The 18,195-nt window shown below is 38.3% G+C and overlaps 2 protein-coding genes across 2 annotated transcripts in view; both read left to right on the top strand.

Annotated features, from left to right (window-relative positions):
* The window catches only part of MTMR9 (myotubularin related protein 9), a 78,361-nt gene that overhangs the window by 24,189 nt on the left and 35,977 nt on the right, over positions 1–18,195 (top strand). Inside the window, exons 4-6 of the mRNA XM_036854572.1 lie at positions 12,694–12,867; positions 15,279–15,496; positions 16,389–16,550. Coding sequence (XP_036710467.1) covers positions 12,694–12,867; positions 15,279–15,496; positions 16,389–16,550 — 554 coding nt within the window. The remainder of the gene's footprint in view (positions 1–12,693; positions 12,868–15,278; positions 15,497–16,388; positions 16,551–18,195) is intronic.
* On the top strand, positions 5,246–5,590 carry LOC118896596 (60S acidic ribosomal protein P1-like). Its single transcript, XM_036854575.1, has one exon. The coding sequence runs from the start codon at positions 5,246–5,248 to the stop codon at positions 5,588–5,590; it is 345 nt and encodes a 114-aa protein (XP_036710470.1).

Genomic DNA, 18,195 nt, shown 5'->3' with positions numbered 1-18,195 from the left:
TTTCCTCTAAGAGTTTGGTAGTGTCTGGCCTTACATTTAGGTCTTTAATCCATTTTGAGTTTATTTTTGTGTGTGGTGTTAGGGAGTGCTCTAATTTCATACTTTTACACGTAGCTGTCCAGTTTTCCCAGCACCACTTATTGAAGAGGCTGTCTTTTCTCCACTGTATATTCTTGCCTCCTTTATCAAAGATAAGGTGACCATATGTGTGTGGGTTTATCTCTGGGCTTTCCATCCTGTTCCATTGATCTATATTTCTGTTTTTGTGCCAGTACCATACTGTCTTGATTACTGTAGCTTTGTAGTATAGTCTGAAGTCAGGGAGCCTGATTGCTCCAGCTCCGTTTTTCTTTCTCAAGATTGCTTTGGCTATTTGGGGTCTTTTGTGTTTCCATACAAATTGTGACATTTTTTATTCTAGTTCTGTGAAAAATGCCAGTGGTAGTTTGATAGGGATTGCATTGAATCTGTAGATTGCTTTGGGTAGTAGAGTCATTTTCACAATGTTGATTCTTCCAATCCAAGAGCATGGTATATCTCTCCATCTATTTGTATCATCTTTAATTTCTTTCATCAGTGTCTTAAAATTTTCTGCATACAGGTCTTTTGTCTCCTTAGGTATGTTTATTCCTAGGAATTTTATTCTTTTTGTTGCAGTGGTAAATGGGAGTGTTTTCTTCATTTCACTTTCAGATTTTTCATCATTAGTGTATAGGAATGCTAGAGATTTCTGTGCATTAATTTTGTATCCTGCTACTTTACCAAATTCATTGATTAGCTCTAGTAGTTTTCTGGTAGCATCTTTAGGATTCTGTATGTATAGTATCATGTCATCTGCAAACAGTGACAGCTTTACTTCTTCTTTTCCAATTTGGATTCCTTTTATTTCTTTTTCTTCTCTGATTGCCATGGCTAAAACTTCCAAAACTATGTTGAATAATAGTGGTGAGAGTGGGCAACCTTGTCTTGTTCCTGATCTTAGTGGAAATGGTTTCAGTTTTTCACCATTGAAGACGATGTTGGCTGTGGGTTTGTCATATATGGCCTTTATTATGTTGAGGAAAGTTCCCTCTATGCCTACTTTCTGCAGGGCTTTTATCATAAATGGGTGTTGAATTTTGTTGAAAGCTTTCTCTGCATTGATTGAGATGATCATGTGGTTTTTCTCCTTCATTTTGTTAATATGGTGTATCACATTGATTGATTTGTGTATATTGAAGAATCCTTGCATTCCTGGGATAAACCCCACTTGATCATGGTGTATGATCCTTTTGATGTGCTGTTGGATTCTGTTTGCTAGTATTTTGTTGAGGATTTTTGCATCTATGTTCATCAGTGATATTGGCCTGTAGTTTTCTTTCTTTGTGACATCTTTGTCTGGTTTTGGTATCAGGGTGATGGTGGCCTCATGGAATCAGTTTGGGAGTGTTCCTCCCTCTGCTATATTTTGGAAGCGTTTGAGAAGGATAGGTGTTAGCTCTTCTCTAAATGTTTGATAGAATTCGCCTGTGAAGCCATCTGGTCCTGGGCTTTTGTTTGTTGGAAGATTTTTAATCACAGTTTCAATTTCAGTGCTTGTGATTGGTCTGTTCATATTTTCTCTTTCTTCCTGGTTCAGCCTCGGCAGTTTGTGCATTTCTAAGAATCTGTCCATTTCTTCCAGGTTGTCCATTTTATTGGCATAGAGTTGCTTGTAGTAATCTCTCATGATCGTTTGTATTTCTGCAGTGTCAGTGGTTACTTCTCCTTTTTCGTTTCTAATTCTACTGATTTGAGTCTTCTCCCTTTTTTTCTTGATGAGTCTGGCTAATGGTTTATCAATTTTGTTTATCTTCTCAAAGAACCAGCTTTTAATTTTATTGATCTTTGCTATTGTTTCCTTCATTTCTTTTTCATTTATTTCTGATCTGATCTTTTTGATTTCTTTCCTTCTGCTAACTTTGGGGTTTTTTCCTTCTTCTTTCTCTAATTGCTTTAGGTGTAAGGTTAGGTTGTTTATTTGAGATGTTTCTTGTTTCTTAAGGTAAGATTGTATTGCTATAAACTTCCCTCTTAGAACTGCTTTTGCTGCATCCCATAGGTTTTGGGTCGTCGTGTTTTCATTGTCATTTGTGTCTAGGTATTTTTTGATTTCCTCTTTGATTTCTTCAGTGATCTCTTGTTTATTAAGTAGTGTATTGTTTAGCCTCCATGTGCTTGTATTTTTTTACAGATTTTTTCCTGTAATTGATATCTAGTCTCATAGTGTTGTGGTCGGAAAAGATACTTGATAGGATATCAGTTTTCTTAAATTTACCAAGGCTTGATTTGTGACCCAAGATATGATCTATCCTGGAGAATGTTCCATGAGCACTTGAGAAGAAAGTGCATTCTGTTGTTTTTGGATGGAATGTCCTATAAATATCAATTAAGTCCATCTTGTTTAATGTATCATTTAAAGCTTGTGTTTCCTTATTTATTTTCATTTTGGATGATCTGTCCATTGGTGAAAGTGGGGTGTTAAAGTCCCCTACTATGATTGTGTTACTGTTGATTTCCCCTTTTATGGCTGTTACTATTTGCCTTATGTATTGAGGTGCTCCTATGTTGGATGCATAAGTATTTACAATTGTTTTATCTTCTTCTTGGATCGATCTCTTGATCATTATGTAGTGTCCTTCTTTGTCTCTTGTAATAGTCTTTATTTTAAAGTTTATTTTGTCTGATATGAGAATTGCTACTCCAGCTTTCTTTTGATTTCCATTTGCATGGAATATCTTTTTCCATCCCCTCACTTTCAGTCTGTATGTGTCCCTAGGTCTGTAGTGGGTCTCTTGTTGACAGCATATATACGGGTCTTGTTTTTGTATCCATTCAGCCAGTCTATGTCTTTTGGTTGGAGCATTTAATCCATTCACGTTTAAGGTAATTATCGATATGTTTGTTCCTATTCCCATTTTCTTAATTGTTTTGGATTTGTTATTGTAGGTCTTTTCCTTCTCTTGTGTTTCCTGCCTAGAGAAGTTCCTTTAGCATTTGTTGTAAAGCTGGTTTGGTGGTGCTGAATTCTCTTAGCTTTTGCTTGTCTGTAAAGGTTTTAATTTCTCTGTCAAATCTGAATGAGATTCTTGCTGGGTAGAGTAATCTTCACTGTAGGTTTTTCTCCTTCATCACTTTAAATATGTCCTGCCACTCCCTTCTGGCTTGCACAGTTTCTGCTGAAAGGTCAGCTCTTAACCTTATGGAGATTCCCTTGTGTGTTATTTGTTGTTTTTCCCTTGCTGCTTTTAATATTTTTTCTTTGTATTTAGTTTTTGATAGTTTGATTAATACGTGTCTTGGCGTGTTTCTCCTTGGGTTTATCCTGTATGGGACTCTCTGTGCTTCCAGGACTTGATTAACTATTTCCTTTCCCATATTAGGGAAGTTTTCAACTATAATCTCTTCAAATATTTTCTCAGTCCCTTTCTTTTTCTCTTCTTCTTCTGGGACCCCTATAATTCGAATGTTGGTGTGTTTAATGTTGTCCCAGAGGTCTCTGAGACTGTCCTCAATTCTTTTCATCTTTTTTCTTTATTCTGCTCTGCAGTAGTTATTTCCACTATTTTATCTTCCAGGTCACTTATCCATTCTTCTGCCTCAGTTATTCTGGTATTGATCCCGTCTAGAGAATTTTAAATTTCTTTTATTGTGTTGTTCATCATTGTTTGTTTGCTCTTTAGTTCTTCTAGGTCCTTGTTAAACGTTTCTTGTATTTTCTCTATTCTATTTCCAAGATTTTGGATCATCTTTACTATCATTATTCTGAATTCTTTTTCAGGTAGACTGCCTATTTCCTCTTCATTTGTTATGTCTGGTGGGTTTTTACCTTGCTCCTTCATCTGCTGTGTGTTTTTTTGTCTTCTCATTTTGCTTAACTTACTGTGTTTGGGGTCTCCTTTTCACAGGCTGCAGGTTTGTAGTTCCCATTGTTTTTGGTGTCTGCCCCCAGTGGCTAAGGTTGATTCAGTGGGTTGTGTAGGCTTCCTGGTGGAGGGGACTAGTGCCTGTGTTCTGGTGGATGAGGCTGGATCTTGTCTTTCTGGTGGGCAGGTCCACGTCTGGTGGTGTGTTTTGGGGTGTCAGTGGCCTTATTATGATTTTAGGCAGCCTCTCTGCTAATGGATGGGGTTGTGTTCCTGTCTTGCTAGTTGTTTGGCATAGGGTGTCCAGCACTGTAGCTTGCTGGTCGTTGAGTGAAGCTGGGTCTTGGCGTTGAGATGGAGATCTCTGGGAGATTTTCACCGTTTGATATTATGTGGAGCTGGGAGGTCTCTTGTGGACCAGTGTCCTGAAGTTGGCTCTCCCACCTCAGAGGCACAGCCCTGACGCCTGGGTGGAGCACCAAGAGCCTTTCATCCACACGGCTCTTGGGCCACCAGGAGGTCTCACTGCACACTCTGCAAAAGAGTGTCTTGGGGTGCAGGGGAAGTTGAAAAACCCTTCTCTCTACCCTCTTCAGTTCAATACCTGGGTCATTTGAATCAAACCCCAAGCGACACCGAAAGTGAACCGTAGCTTAGGTCGTCCGTTGGCTCCAAACAGACTTGGGCTGGGGCAGCCAGTGCCTGCCACGGAGAGTCCCTCTGAGTTCCCCAGAGCAAAATCAGCTCTGGCAGCTCCTGGGGATTTGGGGAAAGGGTTGCTCCTGGCCAGGGTCGACTTGCCATAGGCATGAACTCCTGGACTGGCTCACCAAAACTGTTACCAAATGCAGGTTTGTGTGACCACCACACAGTGAGGCCAAACAAACTGAAACGTTGGAATTTGGAGCAGAGAAAGGTTTATTGCAGGGCCAAGCAAGGAGAACAGGTGGCTTATGCTAAAAACCTTGCACTCTCTGGCTTGAACCGTGATTGCATGGGACAGACTGGGAGCAGTCAGAACTAAGGTCTGAGCTGCCGTGCACCTCAAATGTTACAGAGTTTGCAGTTTAAGTCTGAACAAGTTAGTTCCTTGTAAAACAGAACCATAACACTCTTCAAAGGTGTGTAATAGAATGCAGTTTCCGCAACATAACATTCACAGTGTCCAGGATACAGTCCACAGATGAGCCAAGATATTATGACCCGTTCTCAAGAAAAAAGACAATCAGCTTCCTTTCCTCAGCTGCCGCTAAGGTGCTTGGTCCTTCCGAGGAAGCTAAGGCTGCGTTGGGGTGCGGCCCTCACTTCATCCGGTGACTAGCATTGCTCCTGGCAGCACCTGCCTAGCACTCACCCGCACCATGGCCTCCATCTCGGAGCTCGCCTGCATCTACTTGGCCCTTATCCTGCATGATGATGAGGTGATGGTCACGGAGGATAAGATCAATGCCCTCATTAAAGCAGCAGGTGTAAATGTTGAACCTTTCTGGCCAGGCTTGTTTGCAAAGGCTTTGGCCACTGTCAACATCGGGAGCCTCATCTGCAACGTGGGGGCCGGTAGACCTGCCCCAGCAGCTGGTGCTGCCCCAGCAGGAGGTCCTGCCCCCTCCACCAGTGCTGTCCCAGCTGAGGAGAAGAAAGTGGAAGCAAAGAAAGAAGAATCTGAAGAGTCTGATGATGACATGGGCTTTGGTTTTTTTGACTAAACTAAACCTCTTTAGTAACACAAAAAGCTGGGCTCTTTGCAAAAAAAAAAAAGACAATCAGCAATTGCCAACCCCAAGATGACTCAGATGTTCAAATGATCATACAAGGTCTTCCAAGCAGCTGTTTAAACTGCCCAATTTTCCATAAAGGAAACTATGCTTAAAATGAGAGAAAAGAAACCTCAGCAGAGAAATAGAAAACATTAAGAAGAGTCAAATGGAACTCAGCATTTTTTGAAAAATTTGTATCTGAAATAAAATATTCACTAGGCTAAATGATAGAGGACAGAAACAGTAAAATTGAAATTAGAGCAATAGAAATTATTTGGAGAGATAGAGAAGAGAAATTATGGAAAAATAAACAGAGCCTCAGGAACATGTGGAACAATATCAAAATGTCTGGTATATGTGTAATTACAGATCCAGGAGAGAATAGACAGAATAGGTAGAAAAAATATTTAAAGAAGTAATGTTCAGAAACTAAAAATTTGGTGAATTTTCTGAATTCAAAAAACTCAGCAAGCCCCAAACAGGATAAGTATGAAGAAAATCATGCTAGGCACATCATAGTCAAACTGTCAATGAACCATGATAACATGAAGATCTTGAAAGCTGCCAGATAAAAACAACACATTACAAACACAGAGACAATTCAAATGACCGTGGACTATTCATCAGAAATCATGGTGACTAGAAGACAAAACTTTTAAAGTGTTGAAAGGAGTAAAACCTACCAACCCTGAATTCTGTATCTGGTGAAAGTATCTTTCAAGGAGGAAGGTGAGACAACATTTTCAAATAAAAAGAAACTAAGAATTTGTCACCAAGAGACCTTCACTATAAGAAATGTTAAAGGTAGTTCTTCAGACTGAGGGGAAATAATACCAGAGGGAATCCTGAATATTCAAAATGATTGAAGAATATTGGAAATGGTAAATTCTAGGTAAATATAACAAGCTATTTTTTTTTCTTTTTAGCGTCTTTAAAATATGTATGACTACTTAAAGCAAAAACTATGGCAATGGGGGCTTCCCTGGTGGCACAGTGGTTAAGAATCTGCCTGCCAATGCAGGGGACATGGGTTCGAGCCCTGGTCTGGGAAGATCCCACATGCCGCAGAGCAACTAAGCCCGTGCGCCACAACTACTGAACCTGTGCTCTAGAGCCTGCGAGCCACAACTACGGAAGCCTGTGCTTGGCAACAAGAGAAGCCACCACAATGAGGAGCCCACACACAGCAACGAAGACCCAATGCAGCCAAAAATAAATAAATAAATAAATTTATTAAAAAAACAAAAAGTATGGCATTGCCTTTGTGGTGTTTATAGTGTATGTAGACATATTATATATGGAAACTATGTCATTAAAAATGACTGGGTGTGTTGGGCTTCCCTGGTGGCGCAGTGGTTGAGAATCTGCCTGCTAATGCAGGGGACACGGGTTCGAGCCCTGGTCTGGGAGGATCCCACATGCCGCGGAGCGGCTGGGCCCGTGAGCCACAACTACTGAGCATGCGCGTCTGGAGCCTGTGCCCCGCAACGGGAGGGTCCGCGATGGTGAGAGGCCCGCGCACCGCGATGAAGAGCGGTCCCCGCACCGCGATGAACAGTGGTCCCCACTTGCCGCAACTAGAGAAAGCCCTCGCACGAACTGAGGACCCAACACAGCCATAAATAAATAAATAAAAAAAAAAAAAAAAAAAAAAAAAAAAAAAATGACTGGGTGTGGTGTGGCTGAATGGATATAGACCAATACAGCTTAAAGGTTTTTACATATTATGTAATGTGGGCTAATATTTAAATTAACAACATATATTATAATCCCTAGAGCAGAGTTTCTCAAACTTGGCACTCTTGACATTTGGGCTAGATAATTCTTTGTTGTGAGAAGCTGTCCTGTGCATTGTAGGATGTTTGGCAGTATCCCTGGCCTGCCACTAGATGCCAGTAGCATTCTTCTCCTCCAACCCCAGTAGTCTTCAGTCATTGACAGATGTTCTCTTGGGGCAAAATGACCCCTAGCTGAGAACCATTGTCCTCAGCAGTCACTTCTTAAAAATGTTAAGAGGTATAATTAAAAGATTAATACATTAAAGTACAATTCTAAAAAGTATTTAAATAATTCAAAAGAAAGTGGGAAAGAAGAAACAGCAATAAAAACTGAAGGGGCAAACAGAAAATAAATGCTAGACTAAAATCCAGCTGTATCGATATTTAATATTGATGAGCTAAATGCTCCAATTAAAAGGCAGAGATTGTCAGAATGAATTAAAGAAAAAAAGCAAGGGAGTTCCCTGGTGGCCTAGTGGTTAGGATTCCAAGGTTTTCACTGCTGAGGGCTCGGGTTCAGTCCCTGGTCAGGGAACTGAGATCCCTCAAGCTGCGTGGTGTGGCCAAAAAAAGAAGAAGAAGAAGAAAAAGCAAGATCCAAATACTGCTGTGTACAAGAGATGCATTTTGAATATAAAGAAACAGATTGAAAATAAATGCATGGGGAAAATGTGCCATGAAAATAATAAGTATAAAAAAGAAGTAGCTTTATTAATTCCAGATTTAAAAAAAAACACTTCAAGACACAGAATATTATCAAATAAAGAGGGTCATTCCATAATAATAAAATTCATCAGGACAACATAATGATTTATATATAAAAATAAATATTTATGCCTGATAGCCAAAATTGATGGAAATGAAGAAATAAGCCACTCTGTGATGATTGTAGATTGTTTAAACTGCCCTCTCAGCAAGTAATAGAACAACTAAACTAAAACAAAACAACAACAAAACAAGTAGAGACAGAGAATCTGAACAGCACTCTCTGATATTCATTGAATACTACTTCCCAACTTCTGCAGAATGAACAACATGCAAGAGCACATGGTATGTTTTCTAAGACAGAACATACGCTGGGCTATTAAATAAATATCAATAAATTTAAAAGGATTGAAACCATACAGAATATAATCCCTGATCACAAAGTAATTATATTAGAAATCAGTTAACACTAAGGTATCAAGGAATACCCAGAGTATTTCTAAATTAAACAAAATGCTTCTAAATAATCTGTAACTCAAAGATGAAATCAGAAAGGAAATTAGGAAATATTTTGAACTGAAGGTTAATATCAAAATTTGTAGAATATAGCTAAAGCAGTCTTCAGAGAGAAACTTATAATGTTAAAGTGCTAATATAAAACAAGAAGGAAGGTCTAAAATCACCAACGTAAGCTCCAACTTAAGAAACTGGGGAAAAAAATGAGCAAAGTAACTTGAAAGAATGAAATGATAAAAATAAGAGCAGAAATGAATAAAATAACTAGAACTAATAAGTTTAGCAAGGTTGCTCTGTACAAGTGTACAAAAACTAACTGGCAATAAACAATCTTAAAATGAATAAAATACTTAGTAATAAGTTTAACAAAAGGGCAGGATCTATACACTGAAAAACACAAAACATTGCTGAGAGAAGTTAAAGGACATCTAAATAAAAGGAGAAACACATGTTCATGGATTGGAAGACAATATTGTCAAGATCAGTAATGGGCTGAGTTATGTAAAGGACCCAATAGTAAATATTTTAGGCTTTGTGGGTCATGAAATCTTTGTTGCAGCTGCTCCACTCTGCTGTTACAGCATGAAAACAGCAACAGATAATATATCAGTGAATGGGTGGTGCTGTGTTCCAATAATATCTTACAGGCATACCTCATTTTATTGCATTTTCATCTTATTGTGCTTTTCAGATATTGCGTTTTTTACAAATTGAAGGTTTTTGGCAATCCTAGGTCAAGCAAGTCAGTCTTTCAGTGCCATTTTTCCAACAGCGTTTGCTTACTTCATGTCTCTGTTGCATTTTGGTAATTCTGAAAATATTTCAAATCCTCCACCAGCAGAAAGATTATGACTTACTAAAGGCTCAGATGATGGTTAGCATTTTTTAGCAACAAAATATTTTAAAATTAAGGTATGTACATTTTATTTTTTTAAGACATATTGATGTTGCACACTTAATAGACTACAGTATAGTGTAAACATAACTTATACATGCATTGGGAAAGCAAAAAATTTGTGACTCGCTTTGTTGCAATATCCACTTCATTGCAGTGGTCTGGAACCAAACCTGCAATGTCTCTGAGGTATGCCTGCATTTACAAAAACAAGCAGGGGACTGGATTTGGCTTGTGGACTATAGTTTGCTGACCTCTCATTAAGATGCTAATTCTCTCCAAATTGATTTATTGATTCAATGCAACTCCTATCAAAATTCCAATAGATGTCTTTGTAGAAATTGCCAAGATTATCCTGTAATTTATATGGAACTGCAGAGTTACTAGGATAGCGAAAACAACTTTGAAAAAAAAATAGCTAAATTATTTACATTACTTGATTTCAAAATTTACTATCAGGTTACAGTAATCAAGAGAATGTGGTATATTGGCTTAAGGACAGATATATAAATCCATGGAACAGGATAGAGGGTCTAGAAATAAACTCTCCCATTTGTGGTCAATTTTTGCCAAAGGTGCCTAGACAATTCTATAGGTAAAGGAGAGTTTTTTTCAACTAATGGCATTGGAACAATTGGACTGATAAAAGATAGATCTAGACCTTTACTTCCATCCACAAAAATTAACTCAAAATATATTATAGACCAAAACATAAGAGCTAAAGGTATACAATTTCTTGAAGAAAACACAGGAGAAAATCTTTATGACCATCGATTAGGCAAAGATTTCTTAGATAAGACACTAAAAGTGACCGAAAGCAGATTAGTGATTTCCTAGTATTGGGTGTGGAGGGGAAGGTATGGACTGCAAAGATGCACAAGGGTATCCCAGCAAACACCATGTAGGATAATCAAAAGGAAGTTTTTACTTAGATGTATTGAGTTCAGCTATTGAACAGTAAGGCAAAGAGAATATCACAAAATTAACCAAAGAGAAAAGACAAATTACATACATGGTGAAACAAAATTAGAAGAGAAAGAAAAACAATTTGATAAAATTAAACATCTATTTATGATAAAAGCTCTTAGCAGAGTTGGATTTGAAAGGAATTTATTTAATCTGATACAGGGTAGCTACAAAAACAAAAATATACAAAAAGCAAATCTTTCATTATTCCCTTTAAGTTCAAGAGTGAGACAAAGACGCCCGCCATCACTACTCCTAGCTGGCTCAGGAAGACAAGAAGGAAAAATAAAAGGTATTAGGATTGAAATGAAAGAAGCAAAATTGCTATTAGTTGGGTTTTTTTGTTGTTTTTTTGGCCATGCAGTACGTGGGATCTTAGTTCCCTGATCAGGGGTTGAACCTGCCCCCCTGCATTGGGAGCGCAAAGTCTTAACCATTGGACCACCAGGGAAGTCCCTGCTCTTAGTTGTTGATTATATGCTTCTCTACCACAGGAAACTGAAAGAATCTTGAAATTGTAGGCATTTCTCTACACCAAACACAATTTTGAAGACATACAACTAAAATGCCATAAAAATATAAGGTTCCTAGGAGTATATCTAAGAAAAGATATGAAAGATGTTTATTGAGAGAATTTTTAAACTTTATTGAAAAATTAAGAAAACTTTGAAAAGTGGAGGGACACTGTGCTCATAGATAAGGATATTAAATATTATAAAGATGTCTCCAAATCAATCTATAAAGTCAGTGCCATCTTATTAAAACACCAGTGTGTTTTTAAGTGGAAGTTGATAAAAGTTACATGAAAGAGCAAAGGATCAAGGGGAACCAAGGTTCTTCTGAAGAACAAGAAGGAGGGAAGAGGATTCTAGGAGACTTAGCCTGCTAAATACAAAGCTTATTCTAAAAGCCATGGACTTGCTGCAGCTAGACAAATGGGACAGAATAGAGAGGCCAACATGTGTGGAAAGTTAATATTTGACGGAAGTGGCATTGCAGGTCAATGAAGAATCATAGCATTCTCTGGAGTAGGAAATCAGTAAGTAATACCTAATTGTGAAAAACAGCCAAAAATTAAAAAAAAACAAAAAAAAGCTGAAAGAGTTGAAAATGGGGAAAGGGAATTAGATGATGGGTGAACAGGAAACAGGTAACTTCCTTTTTTAAAAATAATTTTTTAGAAACTGTCTTTTAAATTAGTAATGTGAATAACTTTGAACAGTGAAAAAATGTAATTAAAAAATATGGTATTGTATCTTGTCAAAGGACTTTTTTTTTTTTAAATACACTTATCAAACATGCTTTGGTTTATCCTCCTGATACTACAAGCCGTGGCCAGCATGTTAGGGCAACTCTGATTTATAGGAACATATTGAAATTTACATACACATAATTTTGTTTGTTTTTTGCTGTGCAAAGCTTTTTACAGTCTTTAAGTGATTTTCATTTTTGATGTTAGAAATAAGTTGTCATTTGATAGTTTTATATTGTGTACTTTTGGTTCTTAGCATACTGAGTTTGAAATTATTTCATTGACTTATAAGTATAATCTTTCTTAGTATTAAGTTGTTATTGCTTTAAGAAAGATGTTAACTGTCTTTCCTCATTTTTCTCCTTTCTTAAATAACAGAAATGAGCAAGGGGTTTGATGTAGGTAGTAGCAATGTTCTCTTCTGTTCTGGATAAGCATCATCTGGAGTTTTAGTCTTCCTGTTGCTGTACTTTAAGAGTACCGTTAACAAAGTAAATGGTACCAAGACAAGAATGAATGAGATGATGTTGGCCCTGATATTCATGAATATATTTAATATATTTAACTTGGAGAATAGAAGACTAAGGGAGAAACAACTGTCTTTCATATATTCCATAAGATGTCATGTGAAATGGGGAACTTGTACTGAAATCACAGTAAAAAACAATAGAGGAAGTTACAGAGCAATAAGTTTTGCTCAATAGGAGGAAGAACTTTCTAGGAACTAGGGATACCTAGCACTGTAGGAAGCTGGCTCTGAAGAGAGGAGCTCCTTTTCTGTGGAAGTATTTGAGTATGGGCTAGGTATCCTTCTAGTACATTCCTGTGAGATGGCTTCTTCACTGTATGAAAATTGATCTCTAAGCTCCTTTAAAAGTTTTCAGATTATTTTGTGACTTTGAGATACTTGCTTAGCTTTGAAGTATTTTGTGTTTTTCAGACCAGTGAATGGAGGTTAAGCTATGTCAATAAGGAATTTGCTGTTTGCCCCTCTTACCCACCAATCGTCATAGTGCCCAAAGCCATCGATGATGAAGCTCTTCGGAAGGTAGCTACGTTTCGGCATGGAGGACGCTTCCCAGTGCTCAGCTATTATCATAAGAAAAATGGAATGGTAAGTGAACAATAAACACTGCTGCTTAATCGACTGGAAGACTTGGTTTGAGGTGCTTAGAAATGTTCCCCTTTTCCGTGTGCCTGTTCATTGAAGTGATTAGTCTCTCCTGCTGGGACTTCCTGTTATTTAAGCTTTAGGGAATCAGGAGTAGAGTGTTTTCTGTGATCAGGATATGACTTTGAATTCTTTCCATGATGCTGCTTAACCTTAGAAAAGCCAAGAGAAGTTTATCTTTAGGACTCAGTACAAAGGGAGCTAATGTTTAGTTGATACTTAAAATTAACACTCTTAGGTAGAAAAATAAATTTCTCTGACCAGAATAATGGTATGATACTTTATTTTAATTATTCTCACCAGATTTTCCTGTGAAAGGAAAATTGAACGGACGTTTTTATTTTCAAAAGGGAAAAGAGTGACACATGTCATTAGTCACAACTTAAGTAAACACAGGAGTCAGGAATTGAATAGGCAAGTGCTCACTGTGTGTTCGTTTCCTAAATATTTTCGAAGTTTATTTCTCTCCTCTTATTTTCTCTTTGTCAGTAAACTCTGCTTCTCATTTTGAATCCAATAGTAAATGAGTGGGTAAGTTACAGCTATCTTCCATTTTCCTTTTTCCCCTGGTAGTAAGTCAAATGTAGATATTTAGGATAAAGGGATTTCTAGAAATCAGGTCACCTATCTTGCCTGCTCAGCAGTATTTCTCTTCACTAGGGTTCACCATAAAGCATTTTAACAACTCATAAAATATATTATTGTGTCCAGTTACATGGTAAGTGCAGTCTGAGAGTTAGCCATTGTCATCCTCTGGATGACCTTCCTTATGTTAAATTTCAAGGTAGTTAAAATAACAGCATGTATTATGGCACTGGCCCCCAACCTTTTTGGCACCAGGGACTCTTCATGGAAGACAGTTTTTCCACGGAAAGGGTGGGGGGATGGTTCAGGCGGTAATGCGGGCGATGGGTAGTGGCAGATGAAGCTTCGCTCGCTCGCCCCCCCGCTCACCTCCTGCTCTGCGGCCCGGTTCCTAACAGGCTGTGGGCTGGTACCGGTCTGCGGCCTGGGAACTGGGGACCCCTGTATTATGGGACAAGCTTGAAATAATTCTAAACCATTCGCCAGGGAATAGATCAGTATAACAGATACTGATTTCTTGAGAAAAGTTTCAAAAGCAGACTTCAAAGTATGTAGTTTTTGGTCTTTGGAGACAAGTGGTTAAGTCCTGGAATACTGGAAGAAGGCCACTGGAGAATAAAGAATAAATAAGTAGCTTTCAAGATATTGAAAGTGATTCCCAAAACAAGAATAATAGTGCATAAATTTTTTTTTATTTTACCATTGGTGCCTTTTCTCTTTATAATTCTTGATAAAACCTGCCAACCCTAAGTTTATGTAGTTGAAGCCAAAGTTTCCTGGTGTGTAGGCTGTTATCATTATCTTAATTACAGGCCCAGATCTGCTGGATAATTAATTCACTGACTAAATGAATTGTAATATTTGATCTTAAAGAGGAACTATAATTTATTATGTGAAAGTATTTTGAGATAGTAGGAAGAAAAATCGTGTAAAAGTGCAAGTCTTGTTTTTGTTTTACAATGATTAACTGTTGTCAATACATAGAAACATTTCTTTGTTTTAGGATCAAATTCATCTCCAAAGTGACACACAATTTTTTTTTTTTAAACATCTTTATTGGAGTATAATTGCTTTACAATGGTGTGTTAGTTTCTGCTATATAACAAAGTGAATCAGCTATACATATACATATATCCCCATATCTCCTCCCTCTTGCATCTCCCTCCCACCTCTCCCTATCCCACCCCTCTAGGTGGTCACAAAGCACCGAGCTGATCTTCCTGTGCTATGCGGCTGCTTCCCACTAGCTATTGGTTTTACATTTGGTAGTGTATATATGTCCATGCCACTCTCTCACTTTGTCCCAGCTTACCCTTCCCCCTCCCTGCGTCCTCAAGTCCATTCTCTAGTAGGTCTGCGTCTTTATTCCCGTTGTGCCCCTAGGTTCTTCATGACCATTTTCTTTAGATTCCATATATATGTGTTAGTATACAGTATTTGTTTTTCTCTTTCTGACTTACTTCACTCTCTATGACAGACTCTAGGTCCATCCACCTCACTACAAATAACTCAATTTCGTTTCTTTCTATGGCTGAGTAATATTCCATTGTATATATGTGCCACATCTTCTTTATCCATTCATCTGTTGATGGACACTTAGGTTGCTTCCATGTCCTGGCTATTGTAAATAGAGCTGCAATGAACATTGTGGTACATGACTCTTCACAGAATTGTTTTTTGAGGTACTCTTAATCTAGCTAATTCATTTCTGTTTTCAGAAACTTTAAAAAGCAGCTACTGTTAAATTTTAGACTCTATTGTCCTTGTAGGTTATTATGCGAAGTGGTCAGCCACTCACTGGCACAAATGGGAGACGGTGCAAAGAAGATGAGAAGCTGATAAATGCTACCCTCAGGGCAGGAAAGCGTGGCTACATCATTGACACCCGACCTCTAAACGTAGCTCAGCAAGCTAGAGCCAAAGGAGGTGGCTTTGAGCAAGAAGCTCATTATCCCCAGTGGAGGCGGATTCATAAGTCCATTGAGAGGTAAAAGATTCGGGAGATAGTACTGGACTCTTATTTGCAGATATTTAGAGTGGGTGAGCCCTTAGCTGTTCAAAAATCACAAATTTTCAAACGAACCTTCATATTAACTTGAGTCAAAAATTGGCTGGATATCCTGTCCTTGTGTTTTATAAGATAAGCAGAAAACTTATGGTGGATGCTCAGAAGTGAGTTTTGATCAGATAGCATTTTTTCTCTGTTAGTTCTGTAATTTCATCACCATGAGGTCTGCTCCTCTACTTGTAGATCAGCGGTGACCAAACTTACTGAAAAGATATGCTACGCATAATTATATTTTCCTAAGTCAAAAAGACTTAGACATTTAATTTCCCTGATACCCACTTATTTTCACACCTTGTTTCCTCTACCTATATCATCTCCTTTATGCTTGCAATTAGTGGTTTATAATTGCTTCTGGGTGGGTGAGTGGGTGGGAGTTGGAGCTAATAAAACAATGGGATCTGAGCTGGCCTTGGGCATCCCTGCTGGCAGTACAGGTGTCCAGAGTTGAGTCTGTGGGAACGGGACACAGATGTTAGTGGTGCTGTCTTGTGACCTGTCACAAAAGCAGTGCTGTGGCCCTCTCCTCAGTCAGATAATTCAGTTATGCAAACTGGGTTTAATCTGTTCAGATGAGGAAGAGTTTACCATCGCAGGCATTTTAAGCATTTCACAATCATGTTTAAATATTAGTTTTTCAGTCTTTAACCCTATAAGTTATTATATAGCAAGGTAAATATTTTTATAGTATTTTGAGCTGCTTTTGCCCTTGGATATATATTGGAGGCTGAGTTTTTGATTTGGTTTCTTCCTTCATTGTTCTATGTTCTGTTTTCTTTCTTTCTTCTTTTTAACTTTTTCTTGTTTTTGAAAGGTATCACATTCTTCAGGAGAGCTTAATCAAACTCGTGGAAGCTTGTAATGACCAAACACATAACATGGACCGATGGCTCAGTAGATTGGAGGCCTCCAACTGGCTGACTCACATCAAAGAGATTCTGACAACTGCCTGTCTGGCAGCTCAGTGTCTCGACAGGTAAAGTGCATCTCAGGGTTCTGGAGCGGGGCACTCACACCAACTAGACTTTGCTTCCATCCAGACCTGTGGTGTGTATTATGTTACTGTTCATGCCTGTCTGTATCTTATGTTCACATCATTTTATAAATAACTATAGAAGATAGTGCCATTCAGTGTCAGTGAAGTGTGTGTGTAGAGTCTGGCATTTAATTGAAAATGTTTGTTGAATGAATGTGAACCATGTACATATACATGTCTTCCATGACAAAAATTTTTTAAGTACTAAAGGACCTATTTTTTTCTATAAAAATCCTTAAAATGTGAATCTACCAATTTTCCTTTTCTTAGACTGAAAAATAATGAAAAGAAGTTTTCTTATTTCTCCTCAGAGGGCCAAACTTGGCCTTCAAGGAACTTTTGAAATAGCAATGGAAGGAAACATGTAATTTTGTTACACAGTAAATGATCCTTTCTAATGTCTCAGCTATCTTGTTACAAACTACTTGATATGTGCAGTTATATCTGGATCTCAAGTTGAGAAAACCGGATGGTAGTGATGTGAAGTATATGAAGTGATTTTAGTTTATTCACTCAGTTGAAAGTTGCTAATCCTTGAGACTTGAGGCAGAAGACTTGAACAGGGGCAGAAGGATTGGTATAAGTTGTTGCAGAAGCTTAGAATGCCCTTTTATTTTATTTTTCATTTTAAACCTGTTTTTTTTTTTTTTAAATAAATGTATTTATTTATTTAGGGCCGCATTGGGTCTTCGTTGCTGCATGCGGGCTTTCTCTAATTGCCGCAAGCAGGGGCTTCTCTTCATTGCGGTGTGCGGGCTTCTCATTGTGGTGGCTTCTCTTGTTGCGGAGTACAGGCTCTAGGCGTGTGGGCTTCAGTAGTTGTGGCACGCAGGCTCAGTAGTTGTGGCGCACGGGCTTAGTTGCTCCGCAGCATGTGGGATCTTCCAGGACCAGGGCTCAAACCCGTGTCCCCTGCATTGGCAGGCAGATTCTTAACGACTGCACCACCTGGGGAGGTCGTTTTAAAATCTTATACACTTGCAAAGATGGGGTGGAGGAGGGTGCTGAGCTTCCTAGCAGCCAATTCAAAGACAGAGAACACTTTGCTTAAAAATGAACCCACATAAACATGAATTTCAATTAGAACCCTGATCTGCATTCACACAGGATGCTGCAACAGGCCCTAGAAGAGCTGGCTAAGTCCTTGTCTTGGTCCATCTCTACTCTAATGTCTTCATTAGCTTCCACAGAGAATAGATGTCTCCTCGATAAGGCATCAGTTACTCCACTTGAAAGCAGACAGGACAAAGACTGAAAGGAGGTTTTCTGCAAACCAGATTTTTAAAAGAATGCCTTAAATTTAATTTCTTTCCCATCTTCTTTCCATTGTCTCTTTTATTCCTTCCTGTTTTCTAAATGACTGTTACCGTCACATTCAATTGGTATTGAAGTCCTGCCAGGAGTAATGGCCAGAGCAGTCCAAGGAGCACTGAGCTGTTTCTCCTTGATTTTGTCCTTCTGTATCTCAAGTAGAACAAAAGCCTTGTCTTCAAAGAACAGTTCAAACGTCAACAGGCACGTTGCTTTTCATAAACCACATGTCCACCTCAGTCACCTTTTTTCTTTCTTTCCTGGATTGAACTTC

The sequence above is a fragment of the Balaenoptera musculus genome, chromosome 6 (assembly GCF_009873245.2).
Source record: "Balaenoptera musculus isolate JJ_BM4_2016_0621 chromosome 6, mBalMus1.pri.v3, whole genome shotgun sequence".
Lineage (NCBI taxonomy): Eukaryota > Metazoa > Chordata > Mammalia > Artiodactyla > Balaenopteridae > Balaenoptera > Balaenoptera musculus.
This window is presented reverse-complemented; position numbering and strand designations above follow the sequence as displayed.

Excerpts from the sequence above, each read along its gene's own strand:
- LOC118896596 (XM_036854575.1), top strand. The coding sequence starts at position 5,246 with ATGGCCTCCATCTCGGAGCTCGCCTGCATCTACTTGGCCCTTATCCTG.